The sequence below is a fragment of the Bipolaris oryzae genome (genome assembly GCF_000523455.1).
Source record: "Bipolaris oryzae ATCC 44560 unplaced genomic scaffold scaffold_49, whole genome shotgun sequence".
Lineage (NCBI taxonomy): Eukaryota > Fungi > Ascomycota > Dothideomycetes > Pleosporales > Pleosporaceae > Bipolaris > Bipolaris oryzae.
Genome location: NW_006911325.1, coordinates 49,440 through 65,834, shown reverse-complemented (window position 1 = coordinate 65,834; position 16,395 = coordinate 49,440). Strand labels below are relative to the sequence as shown.

General features: G+C 51.4%; 4 protein-coding genes across 4 annotated transcripts; 3 read left to right on the top strand and 1 right to left on the bottom strand.

The window, feature by feature from the left end:
• Nucleotides 1–361: 361 nt before the first annotated feature.
• COCMIDRAFT_35981 (uncharacterized protein) lies at nt 362–3,020 on the top strand (the record flags this gene model as incomplete). Its single annotated transcript, XM_007688911.1, has 5 exons — nt 362–1,466; nt 1,523–1,702; nt 1,755–2,184; nt 2,237–2,457; nt 2,506–3,020. The coding sequence occupies 5 exons, from the start codon at nt 362–364 to the stop codon at nt 3,018–3,020; spliced, it is 2,451 nt and encodes an 816-aa protein (XP_007687101.1).
• A 1,068-nt stretch (nt 3,021–4,088) lies between these two features.
• On the top strand, nt 4,089–5,318 carry COCMIDRAFT_25574 (uncharacterized protein; the record flags this gene model as incomplete). The annotated part of the gene is made up of 1 exon (XM_007688898.1): nt 4,089–5,318. One exon carries the CDS (start codon nt 4,089–4,091, stop codon nt 5,316–5,318), a length of 1,230 nt encoding a protein of 409 aa, XP_007687088.1.
• Nucleotides 5,319–7,212: 1,894 nt separating this feature from the next.
• On the top strand, nt 7,213–8,894 carry COCMIDRAFT_35979 (uncharacterized protein; the record flags this gene model as incomplete). The annotated part of the gene is made up of 6 exons (XM_007688910.1): nt 7,213–7,264; nt 7,382–7,474; nt 7,556–7,674; nt 7,737–7,965; nt 8,029–8,129; nt 8,178–8,894. The coding sequence occupies 6 exons, from the start codon at nt 7,213–7,215 to the stop codon at nt 8,892–8,894; spliced, it is 1,311 nt and encodes a 436-aa protein (XP_007687100.1).
• Nucleotides 8,895–12,655: 3,761 nt separating this feature from the next.
• COCMIDRAFT_92974 (uncharacterized protein) lies at nt 12,656–14,205 on the bottom strand (the record flags this gene model as incomplete). The annotated part of the gene is made up of 3 exons (XM_007688932.1): nt 12,656–13,411; nt 13,462–13,811; nt 13,863–14,205. The coding sequence occupies 3 exons, from the start codon at nt 14,203–14,205 to the stop codon at nt 12,656–12,658; spliced, it is 1,449 nt and encodes a 482-aa protein (XP_007687122.1).
• Nucleotides 14,206–16,395: the final 2,190 nt, after the last annotated feature.

The following is a 16,395-nucleotide window of genomic DNA, read 5'->3' as shown; positions in this document are numbered from 1 at the left end:
TTGCTCCCCGTGCCTGACGCACACGGCCGGCCTGCCTGCTTGCCCGCCCGCCTGCCCTGCCTGCCCCGGCGGACCTCTGCTGCGTCTGCATCTGCGCGTCGTGCCAATCTTCTAACCATTCTCCGACCATCACACATAGCACACAGTAGCCAAGCCCCCGCCACCAGCTTCTTCACCTACGCCTAGTGTACCACAGCCTGCAGCCTCCTTCTCCCTCTCTCTCTCCACGTCCATCTACACCTCTCTCTCCAGCCCTTGTTGCGACGGTGCGTTTTTGTAGATGCTTTGAGTTGACCTAGACCCTCGTCATCCCGCGCCGCCTGCTCTCTGCCAGCCCATGCGCTCTGGCCCAACAGTCTACATGAGACCCAACTCCAGCCCGCCGCAGGAAGCTGAGCACATCCGCCATCAGTCGCTGACGCCAGAGAGCCCGCGTCCGCAAAACGTCCCCTCGCCCGCCAACATTCCAATTCTCGTAGAGCACATGGATGCGGCCTATAATGATCTCTCACACAGCAACGGCTCCCACTCAACCCCGGTCGGCCACTTTGCACAGCATGCGCACCACCACCCCTCCAACGCCATCACCTCCGCGCCCTACTTTGCCGACCAGTCGCAGCAGCAGTCATCGTCGACTGCTGCCGCTGCTGCTGCCGCCGCCGCCGCCTACCAACACTTAGCAGGGCCTGCAGCACCAGGGGGAGGAGACAATGCGCCGGCAGGATACGCCCCGTCGACGGGCTATGGAATCAGCAGCATGGGTACGCAGCCGCACGCTACCTCCTCAATGCAGAATTTCTCTTCGCAGCATCCGTCGCACCCTGCCTCGGCCGCTGATGCGCCCCAGGCGCAAGCTCAAGACCTTCATTCTGCGTACCCATACTCCCATGACAGTGCCTATGCTGCTCAGCACGCGCAGACTCAGTCAGCCCAAGGCGCTCACTACCAGACTGAAGCGCGCACTGGGCCCAATGTTGACGTTCAAGCCTTATTGGATTCTCTGACACCCGCTGCGACCATGGCCAACCCGGGCCAATATGCTGCTGCCTCCCATGTGCCCACCCAGTCTGCGCAGCCACAGCAGCACAATGCCTCGTCGTTGCCATCGGCTGCTACCAATCTGCCTGCTCGGCCGCCCACCCAAGAACAGCCCGCTACGCACCCCAACTATGACCCCAACGATGATATCAGATCCCATCATCCACACAGCCAGAGACCATCCAATGTCCAGCAGAGAGGCAGCGCATCTCTCCAGCCCTTGAATGCGCAGAACCGCGACTTTGCCAGCTCCAATCCCTCTGGTCAAACTCAACAGCAAACCCAGCGCAGTTCAACGCCTGATGATGAGGATCAGCGATGGCCGCCCGAAGTGAACAGGAGATATGAGGAGTTTTTGGAGCAGGAAAGGAAATTTGTCACCGAAGGCCAGTGGGACCAGTTTCCCATGGGTTCTCGACTTTTTATTGGTGAGCCAAGGTGATTCCTAGGCCAACAGCTATCCACTAACAGCTTAAAAAAAAAGGCAATCTTCCCACAGAAAAAGTTACCAAGCGCGACATATTCCATCGTTTCTACCGCCATGGCAGACTTGCACAGATATCAATCAAGCAGGCATATGGCTTTGTCCAGTTTCTAGACGCTGAGTCGTGTCGTAGAGCACTAGACACTGAGCAAGGACAGGCAGTTCGTGGAAGGAAAATGCGTATGTCAACTTTTCCATGGACATGTAGTGTGCAGCCGACTAACAATCCCAGACCTCGAGATTTCCAAGCCCCAGCGAAACACCAAGAAGGCTGACCCGCCAATCCCCGCTTCGCGCCGGCGTTCACGGTCGCCAGACTATACAAGGGGTGGCACAGGGCCCTCGCCCAGGGATAATCGCTATGGACCACACCCGAATTCCATGTCCCCTCGGGATAGGGATCGACGTTTCCGCGACCGGGATGATTACCGACCCATGCGATCGCCCTCACCTCGGGGCCCCGCACGGGGCATGAGATCGCGGGACAGAAGTCGCGACAGGTTCGACACGCGGTACCGCAGCAGATCAAGGACACCGCCCCGACGGCACCGGAGTCCATCCCCGCGTCGTGACTACACAGAAGACGGGCTGGACCTTCGCCGACGACTGCCTCATGAAGTACCTGATATTCAGATCCTTGTTCTTAACGAAGGTCTCCCTCGGTATGTCAATCCTTCACAACCTCAATGGAAAACAGCACTGACGCTCTGACAGGGATTTCATCCGCTACGTCGAGGATACTTTCCGCTCGCAGAGTCTACGGAGTAACGTTCTTATACTAAGTGGTCGTTTCCCGGAGCCAGCCGTGGTCCGAAGACAGATTCTAGAGGGCGTTCTGGCCATTGTGAGACTTGACACAACAGGCTTAGCCAAGGGCAAAGTCAGCGTTCAAATATTCGATCGACGTGCAGGTGCTAACAATGTCCAATTCAACGGCAAGTACTTCGTTTCGGTATTCACGGATATCACTAATATATTCTCAGAGTATGCCGATCTGGATCCAACAACAGCTGGTCTTTTGGTCAACAACGCCAAACAAACTCAATCCCGCTCGAATATGCCGCCCTCTACTTCATACTTTCCTCCCAACATGCCATCGCATTACTCCCAGCCCAACAATGCCTTCCCACCTCTTCCCGCCAGTCAACCCAACATTTCCAATTTGATCGCCTCCCTTGATGGCGCTAGCCTGTCACAATTGCTCGGTGCAATGTCTGGTAGTAACATGACCCAGAATACGCAACCAACGGCCAACCAGGGGCTGAATGCGGATCTGGCACGACTCCTTGCACAAGTACCAAGCCCTGCCCAAACCCCGGGCTTTGGACCAGCGCCTCCACCCCATCTCGCGCAGTTGAATAGCCAGTTTCCCGCACTTGCTTCGCTCCTTGCCAGCCAAAACCAGACGGTTGCCCCACCTGTTCAGGCTCCCGCACAGCCTGGCCCTGCCCCAGACATGAACGAGATCATGGCCCAGCTTGCTCAGTATCAACGCTGAGATAGACCGTTCTCGGATACACCAAAAAAGCATTTTAGATACGCAGGACGACTGTCCCCAACGTCCACCCTCTCCACAAATCTCCGCCATTACTACCAATTACCCTGTCTTGTGTATCACTCCCGTTCGCGTTTGCAGTCGACATATTTGTAGACCCCAATCCCTTCAACTGCGCCACCCAGATCCCTCGAACTTTAGGGTCAAGCCTTTGACGAACCAGCTCACGAAGCCCATTGTAGCACTATCCGGACCCATTCTGCCAGTGTTTTCGCCCTTGCCCCTCGCAATCCCTACATCCCAAGGCCCTCGTAACAAGACCCGATCCAGCAACGTACCGAAACCATGCAACACGCCCTGACAGCGCCAAAATCTCCAGTTACTCCATTGGCTCTAGCGACTGTCCACTCCCGACTAAGCAGCTTCCGAAAGCCCCAGATACGGCCCCTCGCAATGACTAGATCCATACCTGCAACTGTGGCTTACTTACTTCTTGTACTTTCTTCGCAACAGCGAAATTATCTGTATTTATTCCTGTTTGGCTTCATTTTCCATGTACGGTAGTTTCCTTCATCACTTCACGGGTTTCCTAATGCTCCGCTTGGAGGAGTTCATGGGGCGCTCAACACTAACGATTTCGTCATGTATGGACCGAACCTTTTCTCTCGGGTTTTTAATGGCCGGTCGGAGTTATCTGCAGCGTTTACAGGGCGGGTTTGTTTTCCGGGGAAGTCTTGGCGCAACCGGCAAAAATGCAATTGAGATATGGCTGTAGCGCGAGATGTAGAATTAGCAATGAATCATAGCTTGAAATATCTTGTACACATTGAGAAGTTCGCATCGAGTACAATGTGCTATTACCCATCATTACGTTCATGTGAACAATTTAATTAGTTTACCTAGTCGGGTTAGCGTTAACGCGAAGTGTGATGACATCGCGATAACGGCGCCTCGACACATTTTTTGAAATCGCGTATTGGCGACGTCGCAACTAGAAAAGGCCAACCATCGGCGATTGTTTAAGTTCCCCACAGGTCATACGACTCAGAATTTTCGATGAAATCCCGGCCAATGTTTCCCACCCTCGTAAAACCTCTGCAGTCGAACGGCGCATTTGCGAGATCACCACGTCATCGACATTTATACACGCGGGCTATCACAACAAGGTTGAACTGCCAAATATGGCATGAGAGGTCACATCACACCACACAACAAGCGGGATATGAAAAAATAGTCGGGGCACAGGGCAGGCGGTATGCCTCATCGTCAGCAGCACCAGCGAAAAGGACAGGTCACAATATCACTGCAGCGCCTCCGCCATTGAGCAAGACCAACAGCACAAGAGTACCTGCAAAGACAACCCCTTCGCGACCTCTACAAGCAGCACGGAATTCTCCCTCGTCCGCTCTTCCCCCAGCGCCAGTTCAACAATCGAAAAGCGCCACCACCCCAACCCTCCGCGCCCTAGAGAAACTCAACCCCCCACCCTTTGCCTACGCCCCCGAAATCTCCGTTCCAGCGCGAAAAGCCGATCAAAACTTGATAAAATGGCTCTGGACCGCCGGCCGCGCATACCTCGCCTTCTACAAAAAAGGCATTTCGCACGTGCGCCAAACCGCTAAACTAGCAAAGTCACTCCGCAAAAAAGCAGCTGCTCACACGCCGAAGAAACCCATGACTGAGGTCTTGACACGGGCGGAGTGGCAAGTTGTACGACGGAGCAGGCGTGATGTCCTGCGGCTCCCTGTTTTCGGGGTCTTGGTACTGGTGCTGGGGGAGTGGCTGCCGGTTGTGGTCTTGTACCTCACACCTGTTATACCAGAGGTGTGTCGTATACCACGGCAAGTTGAGCGGACGCTACGGAAGAAGGAGGACAAGCGGCAGGATCGGCTGAGGAAAATTGGACTGGAGGCTATGCGGCTGGTGGGGAGGGATCGGCCCGCCACTACGGTGTCTGCTGATGCAGCATCATCGGCGGTGGCAGGCACAAAGGGGAAGTCATGGAAGGATATGTCGCTTTATGAACTTTGTGTCTCGGCGGCCAAGTTGGATGTTTATCCTGCGGTTTTTGACTGGGTTCCGCTCGCGCCGCCCAAGTTTTGGATGCAGCGCAATGTGCGCAGGAAACTAGAATATCTAGAGACGGATTACAAGCTTATTGAGCGGGATGGAGGGATTGGCGGGTTGAATGCGGAAGAGGTTAAGAGGGCGTGTGTGGAGAGGGGGGTGAAAGTGTTGGGGAGGAAGGAGGAGGAGTTGAGGAGAGCGTTGGCGGGGGTTTGGGCAGAAATGAAGAGGTAGAAGTGAGGGATGGATGGGTTAGATGGTGTATATAGGGGATGAAATAAACCCCAATATTTAGACGTCTTTTTTCTTTTTCCCAAGACTAGATATACGCAAGATGGTACTCGCTTTTCTGATTTGTTTGTTTGTTTGTTTTGGAGTCTGTTACTTACTCGTAATCACCAAAGCTTACCGTATCGATTCCTCAGAGTTTTGAAGGGGGGTTGGGGGGAGGAGGAGGGGGAAGAATATTGATGGTGGATGGAAGGTGAAGGTGGAGATTTTTTTTTCTTTCTTCCTACCAGTAATTTTTTATTTTTTTTTACCTTGTCTCGCATGCTTACGTACCACATGCACATACACACACACACATATATATATATATATATAAAAGTAAAGTCTGTAGGTTTACGGCATGTAAAGTTCCGCCATGTATCATAGTCTTACCCGTGATTACAGCAATGTGCTTGTGCTTGTGCTGATGTTCAGCTAAGCTGTGGATGCGTATGTACATCTCTGTCTCTCTCTGTATTAATCCTGGTTGGGGAGTTTGTTTCCTGGTCTACGTGTGGTGCCTGTATGCTACAAGGCTAGTGATTATTGAGGGAGATGTAAGAATGTGAGGTTAGTTCGGACTTGTGGGTGAGTGGAGTGGATAGGCGGGGGTTTGGGGGCGGTGCTAACAACAGACAAGTGTGGTGTTGGAGTTGGAAGGGGGGGGGGGGGGGGGCATTGTGTTGTATGAATTTCAAGGTGGACCATGGTAGGAAGCGGGAGTGTTTTTTTCTCTCTTTGGAAATTGGGTTTGCGGTATTTCTTTTTTTTTGAGGGGATTAATGTCTTCTTTTGGGTTTAGTTGGCTAGCTCATTGCGAAGAGCTAGATAAGGGATGAAGAATATCTGAAGCAAGAGCACATGCAAATACTCAATCTACATGGTGTAAAGGTAGGGCGAAAGGAAAGAGAAGAGGTAAGCTTTTTATACACAAGTGCACGAGAATTATGGTGTGATTGGCATGTATAGGGCGTGGGGGGGGGGGGAGCCCAAGAGGGATTTTTGTTTGGGCTCGACAGGGTAAGAAGATTACATGATATGTTTCCTATTACAGGAATCGAGGTCTTGGGTGTCGGATGCTGTGTTAGTCAAAGGGCGCGGGTAGGTGATGTGATGTGGTGGGGGGTGGGATGTAAATGGAGCAACATCCATCGACCAAGCACCCCACTACCTTTCCCCCCTCGTCTCTTTACTGCTCCTTCTATCCTCTGTTACAGTGCCATCAGTCACATTGTAACGTATACAAGCTTGAATCCTTCAATCTTCTTGCTGTTCGTACATATGCTCGCACTGAAACTGGGCTTACATCAAAGATAACAATTGAGTCTGCCACGGAGCGTAGAAATCAGCACCCGTGGAATCTTGCCACTGTCGAGATAAGAGAGAGCTGGTCTAAGCTCATTGGCGATACCTAAGCGCTCTATGACTTGAGAAGGAAAAACCAAGACCAATAGGGACATAGGCGACGGATCTGTGTTGCCGTTGTTACCGTGGATTGGGGAACTGTGTGAGTAACGACAAGACCTGTAATAGGCCACAGCTCAAAAGGACCCATCATGCTGCGATTGCGAAATGCAGAGGTGCCAACACACTCTGCATTAACGGTCAACAGTTCTGATTCCAAGTATAGACACTTGGCCCGATGTTCGTTGGTGTTGCACCCAGCACGCGCACAGCAGACTAGGCCCAAATGGGACTCGGTGACGCACTAAGCCAGGGCCGGTGAATCCCCGGCGACACGTCGGACTTGATGCAAGCAACTGACCATCAACGACCAGTTTGCGCCTCTCTGCACACAGCCCTTGGTAGCCTGCGTCGCCGGGGAGGATGATTCTGGCAAGAGACCCGCGACTACGACATGGCATTTGAGGTGTCGTATGATCTCGAGAATGAGCAACAGTTCTGGGATGGTGAGTGTGAAAGCGTGCGAGAGAGAACAGAGACAGAGACTGCGGAGAGCCATACTCACAGTCTTACAACCCCGCCAACCAGCCACTCCAACTAACTCGCGCGGCACACACATACAGAACTCGACGACATCGTCTCCACGCGCTGCCACCAGCATGAGATAATCGACAATTCGCTACGGTCTTTTCTCAATGTCACCACCAGTTACAAATGTACGCTGTTGATGCTGCTACTGCTGCGCCCCCGCGCCGAAGGTTCCCCTGCCGTGACTTCAAGTCGTTGACCGCGAACAGCCGAGTACCTCCAAACCGACTTTAGCATTGCAAAATGTATCTTTCGCATGCTCGAGGGCGAGCTCTATGCCAAGAACAAACAATACGTACGGCGGCAGATAATATATTGCCTGTTGCAAGTACGTGGGATGATGGTGTGCTGGATATACGTTGGCTCTGGGAGGCTGACCAAGGATAACAGGAAGATGACAATCCCACACTCCACATTGTCGCCGCGTTTCTCCTGTACGATGGCCGAAATAGCAGAGATGACGAGGTCTTTGAGATGATGCATTCCGAGGGCACGTTTGCGAGGCTGGTTGAGTTGGTGCAAAAGGAGAGTGTTCAAGAGGAAACATCATTGCATCAGCTGCTGCTGCAATTGCTGTACGAGTCTTCGCGTATCCAGCGATTGACCTACGATGATCTCAGTGCGTCTATCATACTTTTCTCACAACCTGCTGCTCACGGTTTGTGCTAACATTGGGGTGTAGTGGCTGTGAATGATGCTTTCATTCTTTACCTTTTAGGGATTATTGAAGGCGCCTCTGACGATGCGGATGATCCATATCACTACCCTGTGATTCGCGTACTGGTTGGTTTACTCTAGAAATTTCATCGTTCTAAACTGACTGCCGGATAGCTGGTTTTGAACGAGCAGTATCTGGTTGCGTCTACCACTCGTTACAGTGACGGACGGACTGGCATAACAAATCGCGTCATCAAAGCTATATCAACCCACGGCATGACTTACAAAACCTTTGGATGTAATCTGATTCTTCTTCTAAATCGGGAGTCGGAGACGTCCCTTCAGCTTCTTATTCTCAAGGTGCTTTACCTTCTCTTCGGAAACCCCTCGACGGCCGAATACTTCTACACAAACGATCTTCACGTGTTGGTCGACGTCATTCTGCGCAACCTCATTGATCTCCCTCATGACTCGGCCGCTGCAAACGCACTACGGCATACATATCTCCGCGTCCTCCATCCGATACTCTTGCACAGCCAGATCAGCAGACCGCCCCATTACAAACGCGACGAACTACTGCGTCTCCTCCGCCTCCTCGTATCAAGCGGGAACCATTTCGCGCCCGTCGACGAGACCACTGTTCGACTCGTCAATCGATGTACCAGCGTGGAGTGGCTCCAGCCCCCAGCTGCAGAGTCGCCTACAAATGGCAATGGTAACAGACAGTCTCCTGTTGAGCAAGCAGCAATGGGCCAGAAAGAGTATGCAAGAAGGGCTCTGGGTATGACTGTGCAAGGCGGAAATGAAAGCTCAACCAGTGTCTTGGAAATCGCGGGGCACACTGCTCAACCTGGTGTTCAGACGCCGAGTATGACGAAGCATGCGCAATGATTTGTGGAGAAAGTGTAGGCTGTGTATGTTCGTGTCGGGAGTGTTTTTTTTTATCATGGATCTCTTCATGGGTAATTTTTGGCTTTCGTGAGGGGTGCGAGCAAATGGTTTCTTCTTTGTGTGAGCGAGTTAAGATATCCACTTGCATTATGCTTTTATGAGTATTATGGTGAGAAGGGCTTTTTCTTCATTCAGCAGTTCAGATTCCTTGATGAATTTCGACAAAGTGCAACGCGTTCTCTTGTTGGTTTGTTTGTTTTTCTCAAAAATCAAACCACATTTTATTCTCGAATTGTTTTTAAAGAAAAAATTTAAATGGAGTGGACAGCATGCCATTGAATTCATCACGGGCGCCCATCTCCGATCCAGGCGGAAACAAAGACGGTAAATCCGCACCCAAGTCCCGCTAAAAGGATCGACAATGGGCGGAAATTGTCGCGCGCCAAGATCTTTGGGGGCGCGGCGGGTGGCTGTGCATATGGGAATATGTATCACGGGTTTGGCTTTACATTACTTTCATCATCGGGTATGCGGGTTTCTCTGCTGTTTCTGAAGAGGATGAGAATGGTGGAGTGTGGGTAGGAATGTAGTCACGAACTAAGATTTCTGCGTATGCATATGCTGGTGGATGATGTGCATGTGCATGTGCATGTGTATGTTCATAAAATGAGATTGTATCTTGGTTTTCAAGTGCCGAGATGAAGCGGCTCAATCTATCAGTGAGATGCTGTGTTACGCTGTATACTATACCGGTACTGGATGAGCAGATGAGCGAGTTTTTTTATGAGGTCTTGGCTTGTGTGGGTTGGAATCGTAGATTGTGCTAATGAGGTGCGTTATTTGCTCGCCGGCTTTTTTGTTTTCGGAGGCAAAGGTAAGAAGGGAGGACCATGATAAGCATCCCCACACTCCCTCCATCTTTTGTCGCATACATCTAGTTGTTCGGATCGGTGTACAAGTCTAAAATTGAGTAGAGAGACATTTACATCTCCTTGGCATTCGATCATCCGATTATTTCAGTCCGGGTGATTGTGTAGTATGTGTACATGTGAGTTTGAGGCTGCACCATGTACGGTACTCCAAAACAATCAAAGCTAGCGTAAGCCTTTGCCAACAATACGCTACGAGTAGTACGCCAAGGGATATGTAGAAACACCGGCGGAATACGGTATACAAGTGATCTACATAACGACCTTTTCCAGCCCCAGAAAAATCTCAAGCGTGACCATAATGACTCTTGGGCATTCTTTTGGTTTGCGTCCCGTTGTACTGGTTAGTTTGTTAGGCGCCGAGTTAACTTGTGAGGCCACCCTTGCCAGCCATAGTAGGCGTGGCGCTAACTTTCAGTTGCCCATGCTCCCCCTTTCCCCCTGCCTTACATTTTGCAGTCATGGCCACGATTGACGGGACGATTGAACCGTTAAGCCGGCAAACCACCGCATGCGTTACTTTGCGGCTTGGCTTATGGAGCAGTTCTGGACCCTCGGGACTGGTTTGTACCGGATACAACGTTCCCACTGTCATTACACGTGCGGGTATAGATGCAGTAGTCCGTGGACGGGAGATATATGGCAAGTCAAACGGCGTCGAAGGTTACATCGATACAAGCGGTGTAACAGTAGTGGTGGGCATTGGCAACTGCCAGAATCTCTAGACGCGTCATTATACTCGTGGCGTTTCTTAGAGTGTGCTCGCAGTATGTATGGCTTGTGATTATGAAAGTATGCAGAGAAAATTTTGTATACCGTAATGCTAGCCTATATGCATAGTTCGTTTCATTGAGCGATGGTGGGCGTGTAGCATGTTAGTACAAGTAAGGGACCAAGCGTATCCGGGAAAATGTCTAAACAGCTCCCGAAACAAACGTATCACAGAATTTCCATTAAACACTGGGCACCCAATAACGCCGAGTTTTGTGATACCACAGAAAGTCCTGCATCTCCGACAGCACCTGCATTGGCATCGTCGATTGAATCGGTGGTTGAGAATTCATGTTCCAAACGGTCGGTACCGCAAACTTAATAGATGATTTTACATCACGGTTCACTACCCACCTTTTCCCGGATTATATCAAATACCAATGGTCATGGGTGCCAGTGCTACCTTGTCTGTGCACTAGACGAGAGATCTGCCATCAGTCTGCTCTTTCAGACTAACAAGCGCGTGTACGTGATTGTGGCTGGAGAGCAACACCAGATTACTCTACAAACTACCTGGATATCTCGGTTGTAAGATCCAAGATTCCAAGATCCAACACTACCAACCAAACTCTCCCTTTCCGTTACACCGGTATACCGGCACCAAACAGCCAAAAACAAACTCCCCGCCGTCCGCTCCCCACCATACAGCTACATATGTTCCCATATCTCGACACTTGTTTTTCCCTTTCCTCACCGGCTGATTGCCGCCCCCACACCAGCCAAGGCACTCAACAAAGGCCAGCACAAAATGTAATCACCAGACACAGGCACGCCGTTCGCCCATGCCCAAACAAATATGTGCGCACACACCCACACAAAAAAAAAACCAAGCAAGCAGGCCAACCACCCCTACCAAACTTCATACCTACACTACACTTCCCATGCCTTCCAACGGCCACATCACCCACCCCGTGTGCCCGACGATGATGCCATACCCACGTGCTCCAAACCACCGTATTTCACTTCCCTTCTTCTGCAAAAAAAGAAAAAGCAAGGCAAGGAAAACAAAAGTAACATCGTGCACTGATACATTGAATACGTAAATAATATACATATCCAAACGCACACCCATCAATCGTTCACCCTCCCACCCTCCTTCGCTTACAGCCAACTTCGGGTTCGCAAGTGAGGAGGGGAGGGGATTTGCCTTTTGCTTCTTTACCTGTATACAACATCTGGAACATTTGCTGTATTAGACTTAAACCGCTTCTTCTTTTTTCGTTTTTTTGCGTTTGGATGAGCGTGGTCAAGACAAAAAAGCACGTGTGTGTGTACACCGAGGTTTGTTTGACGTCCGGGTTTGTCCGGGGATGAATTCTACCGTGGCATGTGAAATGCGGATTGAGGGGAGAAAAAGTGCCGTTTTTGAGGGGTTTTTTTGTGCATGCAGGGTTGAGTGGTGATAGCGGTGCGTGTGCACAGCAATGTGGGAGTTATTTGGAAGCGAGTGATTTCGCGCAATTGCGCGGCGGATGCGTGGTTTGTTTGCTGGACCGCTGGAGCAGGGAAGGAAAGCGCTCGGTGTTGCGGCCCAAGCTTGGCGGAAGAGGTTGGACGGTGCGAGAAGGTGGGAGAGAGAGGTGCGAGTGTGAAGCAGATGCGAAGAATGTCGGAGCGAAAGATGGTGTACTTGCTTCAGATGGTGAGCACGGATACGCCGGGTAGAAGGCCATCACGATCGCAAACAACAACGACATCCAGAATGAAAAGCATTTGATTTCTAAATTCGTGCAATCCGTAAACTGGTGCTCAACCCATGTATCGAGGAGCTCCCTGCGCCTACGTTGTCTCGAAAAAAAGAGCGTGCTTCTCTCATGGACCAAGACATGTTCGTAAGTGACGGAGAAGGCCCTCGAATGTGTCCTCCTGGAAAACCGAAAAAAGGATCCGCTAAAGAACAAGGAAAAAAACAACAGAGTCGTGACAAACCAAACAATACAGTAAATCCTATGTGTATCTATGTGAAAAGTCATGTCTCATGTCGAACAACGCTTCGCCAACCGCGGAGGAAAGTACAGTTTTAACAGAAAAAGGAAAGGGGGGAATCATAAAAAAACCACTTTATGCCATGCGGCCTTGATGGTCGTAAATGCTCTCGGAAGATGCGTTTCGCGAGACGTTGTTGCTGGGAACGCGAGTTGGGGCCTGTGACAATGGATCAGGCGATGACTCGGTGCCATCACTACTTTTCCGCTTCTCAGATATTTCGGATTTGCCGCATTTGGCCTTGAGAATTTCCCCAACACGCTGACCATTGCTGCATGGCAGGTACCAGCGAGACACGGCCATGCAGAGACATGAGAGCAATAGATTAGTGCCAGACCACAGTTGAACTGTGAGGTAGGTCTGGTAACGGGTGATGAGGTGTCCGGCAATGATGGGGCCAGTGAGGGCCGGGATGGCAGCAAAGGTGTACATCATGCCAGTCCAGTGGCCGAGTTTCTTCTTTGCAAAATGTCTGGTATCTGGCGCAGTGTAGGAGCAGTTGAGAATGTTGCCGATAGATGCCGGGGGTAGGCCAATAACCATACCAGAGAAGACACCAAATACGACACAGAATGCGAGAGCAGCTGTCTCCGACCCTGCGAATGTCCAGAGAAAGAGTGTCAGCAAGGAAGCGGTCAACTGGGAGCCGATGTGCATATTGATGGCACCGATTTTGTCTGAGAAATGAGCCAGAAGCATACGTCCGACGGTTGAGGCACCATTGACAATGACCAGAAGCCAGAATGTCTGCAAAGGTCGATCGGTTGGGGTTTGGGGAGTGATTGGCGACCTGACCTGTTCACGAGTGCCAAATCCGCGTACTGATGCCCACTAATCGACGTTAGCTGATGAACTGGTCATGGGGAGGAGAAAAGACTTACTTCCTCAAGATTGAAGAAGACAGGATAGAAGCCAAAGAACATAAAGGCAACACCAGCGGTGAACCAGCACCAGGCTTTGTTACGGAAAGCTTCCATATCAACCCATGTCCTGATATTGCACCATGTCTGTGGTGTATGATGCTCGTGGGCTGGGTCCGGAGTGCAGAAGATGAACGAGAAGATGCATGTCACCGAAGTGAGAGTCGCAACATAACGGACAGCGTTGTTAAAACCAACAGCGTCGATGAGGTAACGAAGCATGGTGGGGTAGATTACACCAGCTACGCTAGCACCGCAGGCAACGTAGCCTACGGCGAGTCCTCTTCGTTTGGGGAACCATGTAGAAGCAACTGGCGTCAAGTTAGCGGTAATTCCGACATGACTCGATGGATGTTGTTTACCTTGAGAGCTAGATACAAAGAAAGTTGCCATTCCGAGGCCAACGACGAAGCCCTGGGTGACCCAGACAGTGCCAAAGCTTGCCATGGCTTCAATGTCACTGGGGTGTACAACACTAAGCATGAAGAGACCAAACGGTACGAGGAACGTGCCGCAACCGATCACCTTGCGGAAATGTCCAGCGTCCAGTAATCGCCCAACGACGTTGGAGAACAACAGTACAAGGGCAGACTGAGTCGATCCCACCAAGTTTAGTTCGAGCTGGTCAACTCCTCGTAGTGAGTAGCCGACGTAGTATGAAGACCAAGTACCGTAAGCGTTTACAAGACCCCAAGAGTTGAACATGAGAAAGAAGCAACCTAGCAGGCATGCATAAGCACGCCATGAGCGTGGCCACTCGGCCTCATGCAGTGCGTCGAGGGAGGTTATGGGTGATTCGTTTGGCATAGAGCTGGCGGCAGTTGGAGCTTCCGAGAGTGGCAGGGTTCGCTCACTGGGCTTGCAGCCCTGCTGGTAAGGGAATTGTGGTTTTTTCATTGTGAGGGTAGTTCCTGTTGCTTCGGAAAGGTGTGATGAAAGCGGAAAGACTGAACTGAAGTCGAGGAAAGCGTAGATGTGCTATGTAACAAGGTGCTCAACACAGACAGTATGTGTTGGAGGGGACGCGCTCAAGTGCGCGCACTAATAGTGTGATGTTACAGTTTGACCAAGAGTCAAAACGGTGGGGGGAAAGATATAAGTACAATGCGTAGGCTCAAGCCAGTCATGGATGTGGGGACAAGGGCCTAAGGCACCGATTGATAAAGGGTTCTTTTACGGCTCCACTTCTGCTAAACACACCCGCAGCTCCCGCGTAAAGTGTGGCTGACTTTGCCATAGTGACGTGGTAGTCAAACCGGCCGTGTGATGGAGGGATTGAGTGCCGTCACGCATAAGCACCGCAAGGGTGCAAGACCAAGAGAAGCCAAGACAAATACGGGCTTTGGGAGCCCGCCAGCGACAGGGTATATTACATTACCTTCCTAGAGACTCCCGATTCGTGCGGCCCAAAGCTCAGAGCTAGTCTAAGTGCTGATTTGGTGGTAATGATCTGCGGACGAGGACGTTCCGGTGCTGCCTACGTTTGGGCTCCCACGCAGTCGACTGTTGTTGCGAAGCAGCGCCACTTGCAACAACCGATAAGGGTGTTCTCTCCTTGCTACTTGCGACCTGACTCGCCATCTCATGGGTGGTGTGCGCTACACTCAGCGGCACTGCACGGAACTGGGTGCAGCTAACCACGGTACGTAGTTTGTGTAGCGATGCCATGATTTCCTTTACAACTGTCGAAATTGCTCGCAGGCTGTGCATCCTTGGCCTGTTCCACAAACGTAAAGGCGCCAATGGGTTATAGACGTTGTGTAGAGTGTGATAGGGGTTGAGGCGCCAAACAAAGTTGTGTTGGACGGCGGAGCGGGTTCTCGAAGCTTGGCAGCGTGTCAGCGGGAGACTCGAAGATGCGGCTCGATTGGATCGGTAGGATGCACAAGGGCCAAGGAGTGCCCAAGTAATGATGTACAATTCCGCCTTGGCCCGGTCCACATATCTTGCCAGGGTTGAAATTGAGTCTCCTGCAGGTATTACCGCTGCGACTGCTCGAGCTCTGGGCAGCATCAGCACATGAGAACACTCGACATTGGCCATACGCAGGCAAGGTGATGGCGCCCGCCAACGTAACCGCCACCCTATGAGACGCCCAGAAACGCCTTTGAGTAAGACGGCGGGAGTTTGCCCGTGGCTCTTCCAACCCAAAAAGCGCACTAAATCTGGCGGCGTAACAAGATCGGCGGCCCGGCGTAGCCTGTCGCTTCGTTATCTTTAGTAGTCACAGCACAGCCACAACCGCATCCTAGGCCTAGGGATCGACGTCTAGGGATGTTTCGCCAAATATCAACCTCAAGTGGCTTGCGCCCCACGCGGCACGGCGATGATTTGTTTTTCCTGTCGCAACAACACGAAATGGTCATCACCTAGAGATAGACATTCTAAGGCTATGAACAAACGTTGTACGTGTCTCACTAACCCGGGCCCGGGCGACTGCAAGCTGCAGAGGGCTCTTCACCGCACACCGCAATGACTAGCTGAGTGATATACAATTTCCCTCGATTAGCCGGCAGCACCAGACCCACATGATGTTGTTAGAGGGCTTGTGGAGAAAGGACTTGGGCGTTTGAAAGAGTGGGGAGTGCCATGGGGAAGATCATGGACGACACGGCAAGTCTGGAGATCAGCGCCGCTATGCTGGGAGAGTCTGGTTGCCAAGTCATGAGAATGTCCTGGCCGGACGATTGCGCCTTCACGAGACTTTGGCCTAGAAACTATCCCGATCAAGCCGGATATCCTGTTTCGAGACGAGCGCATGGCACGGTTTCCAGTGTGACGCAGAGACTGGTACTAGCCCGGGATCTTCCTAGGTTTTTGCAGATCTTCTGCTTCAAGAATCACGACCCAATTGCCGGAACAAGCAAATTCTTCTCCCGCGGCCGGCCAACCGTC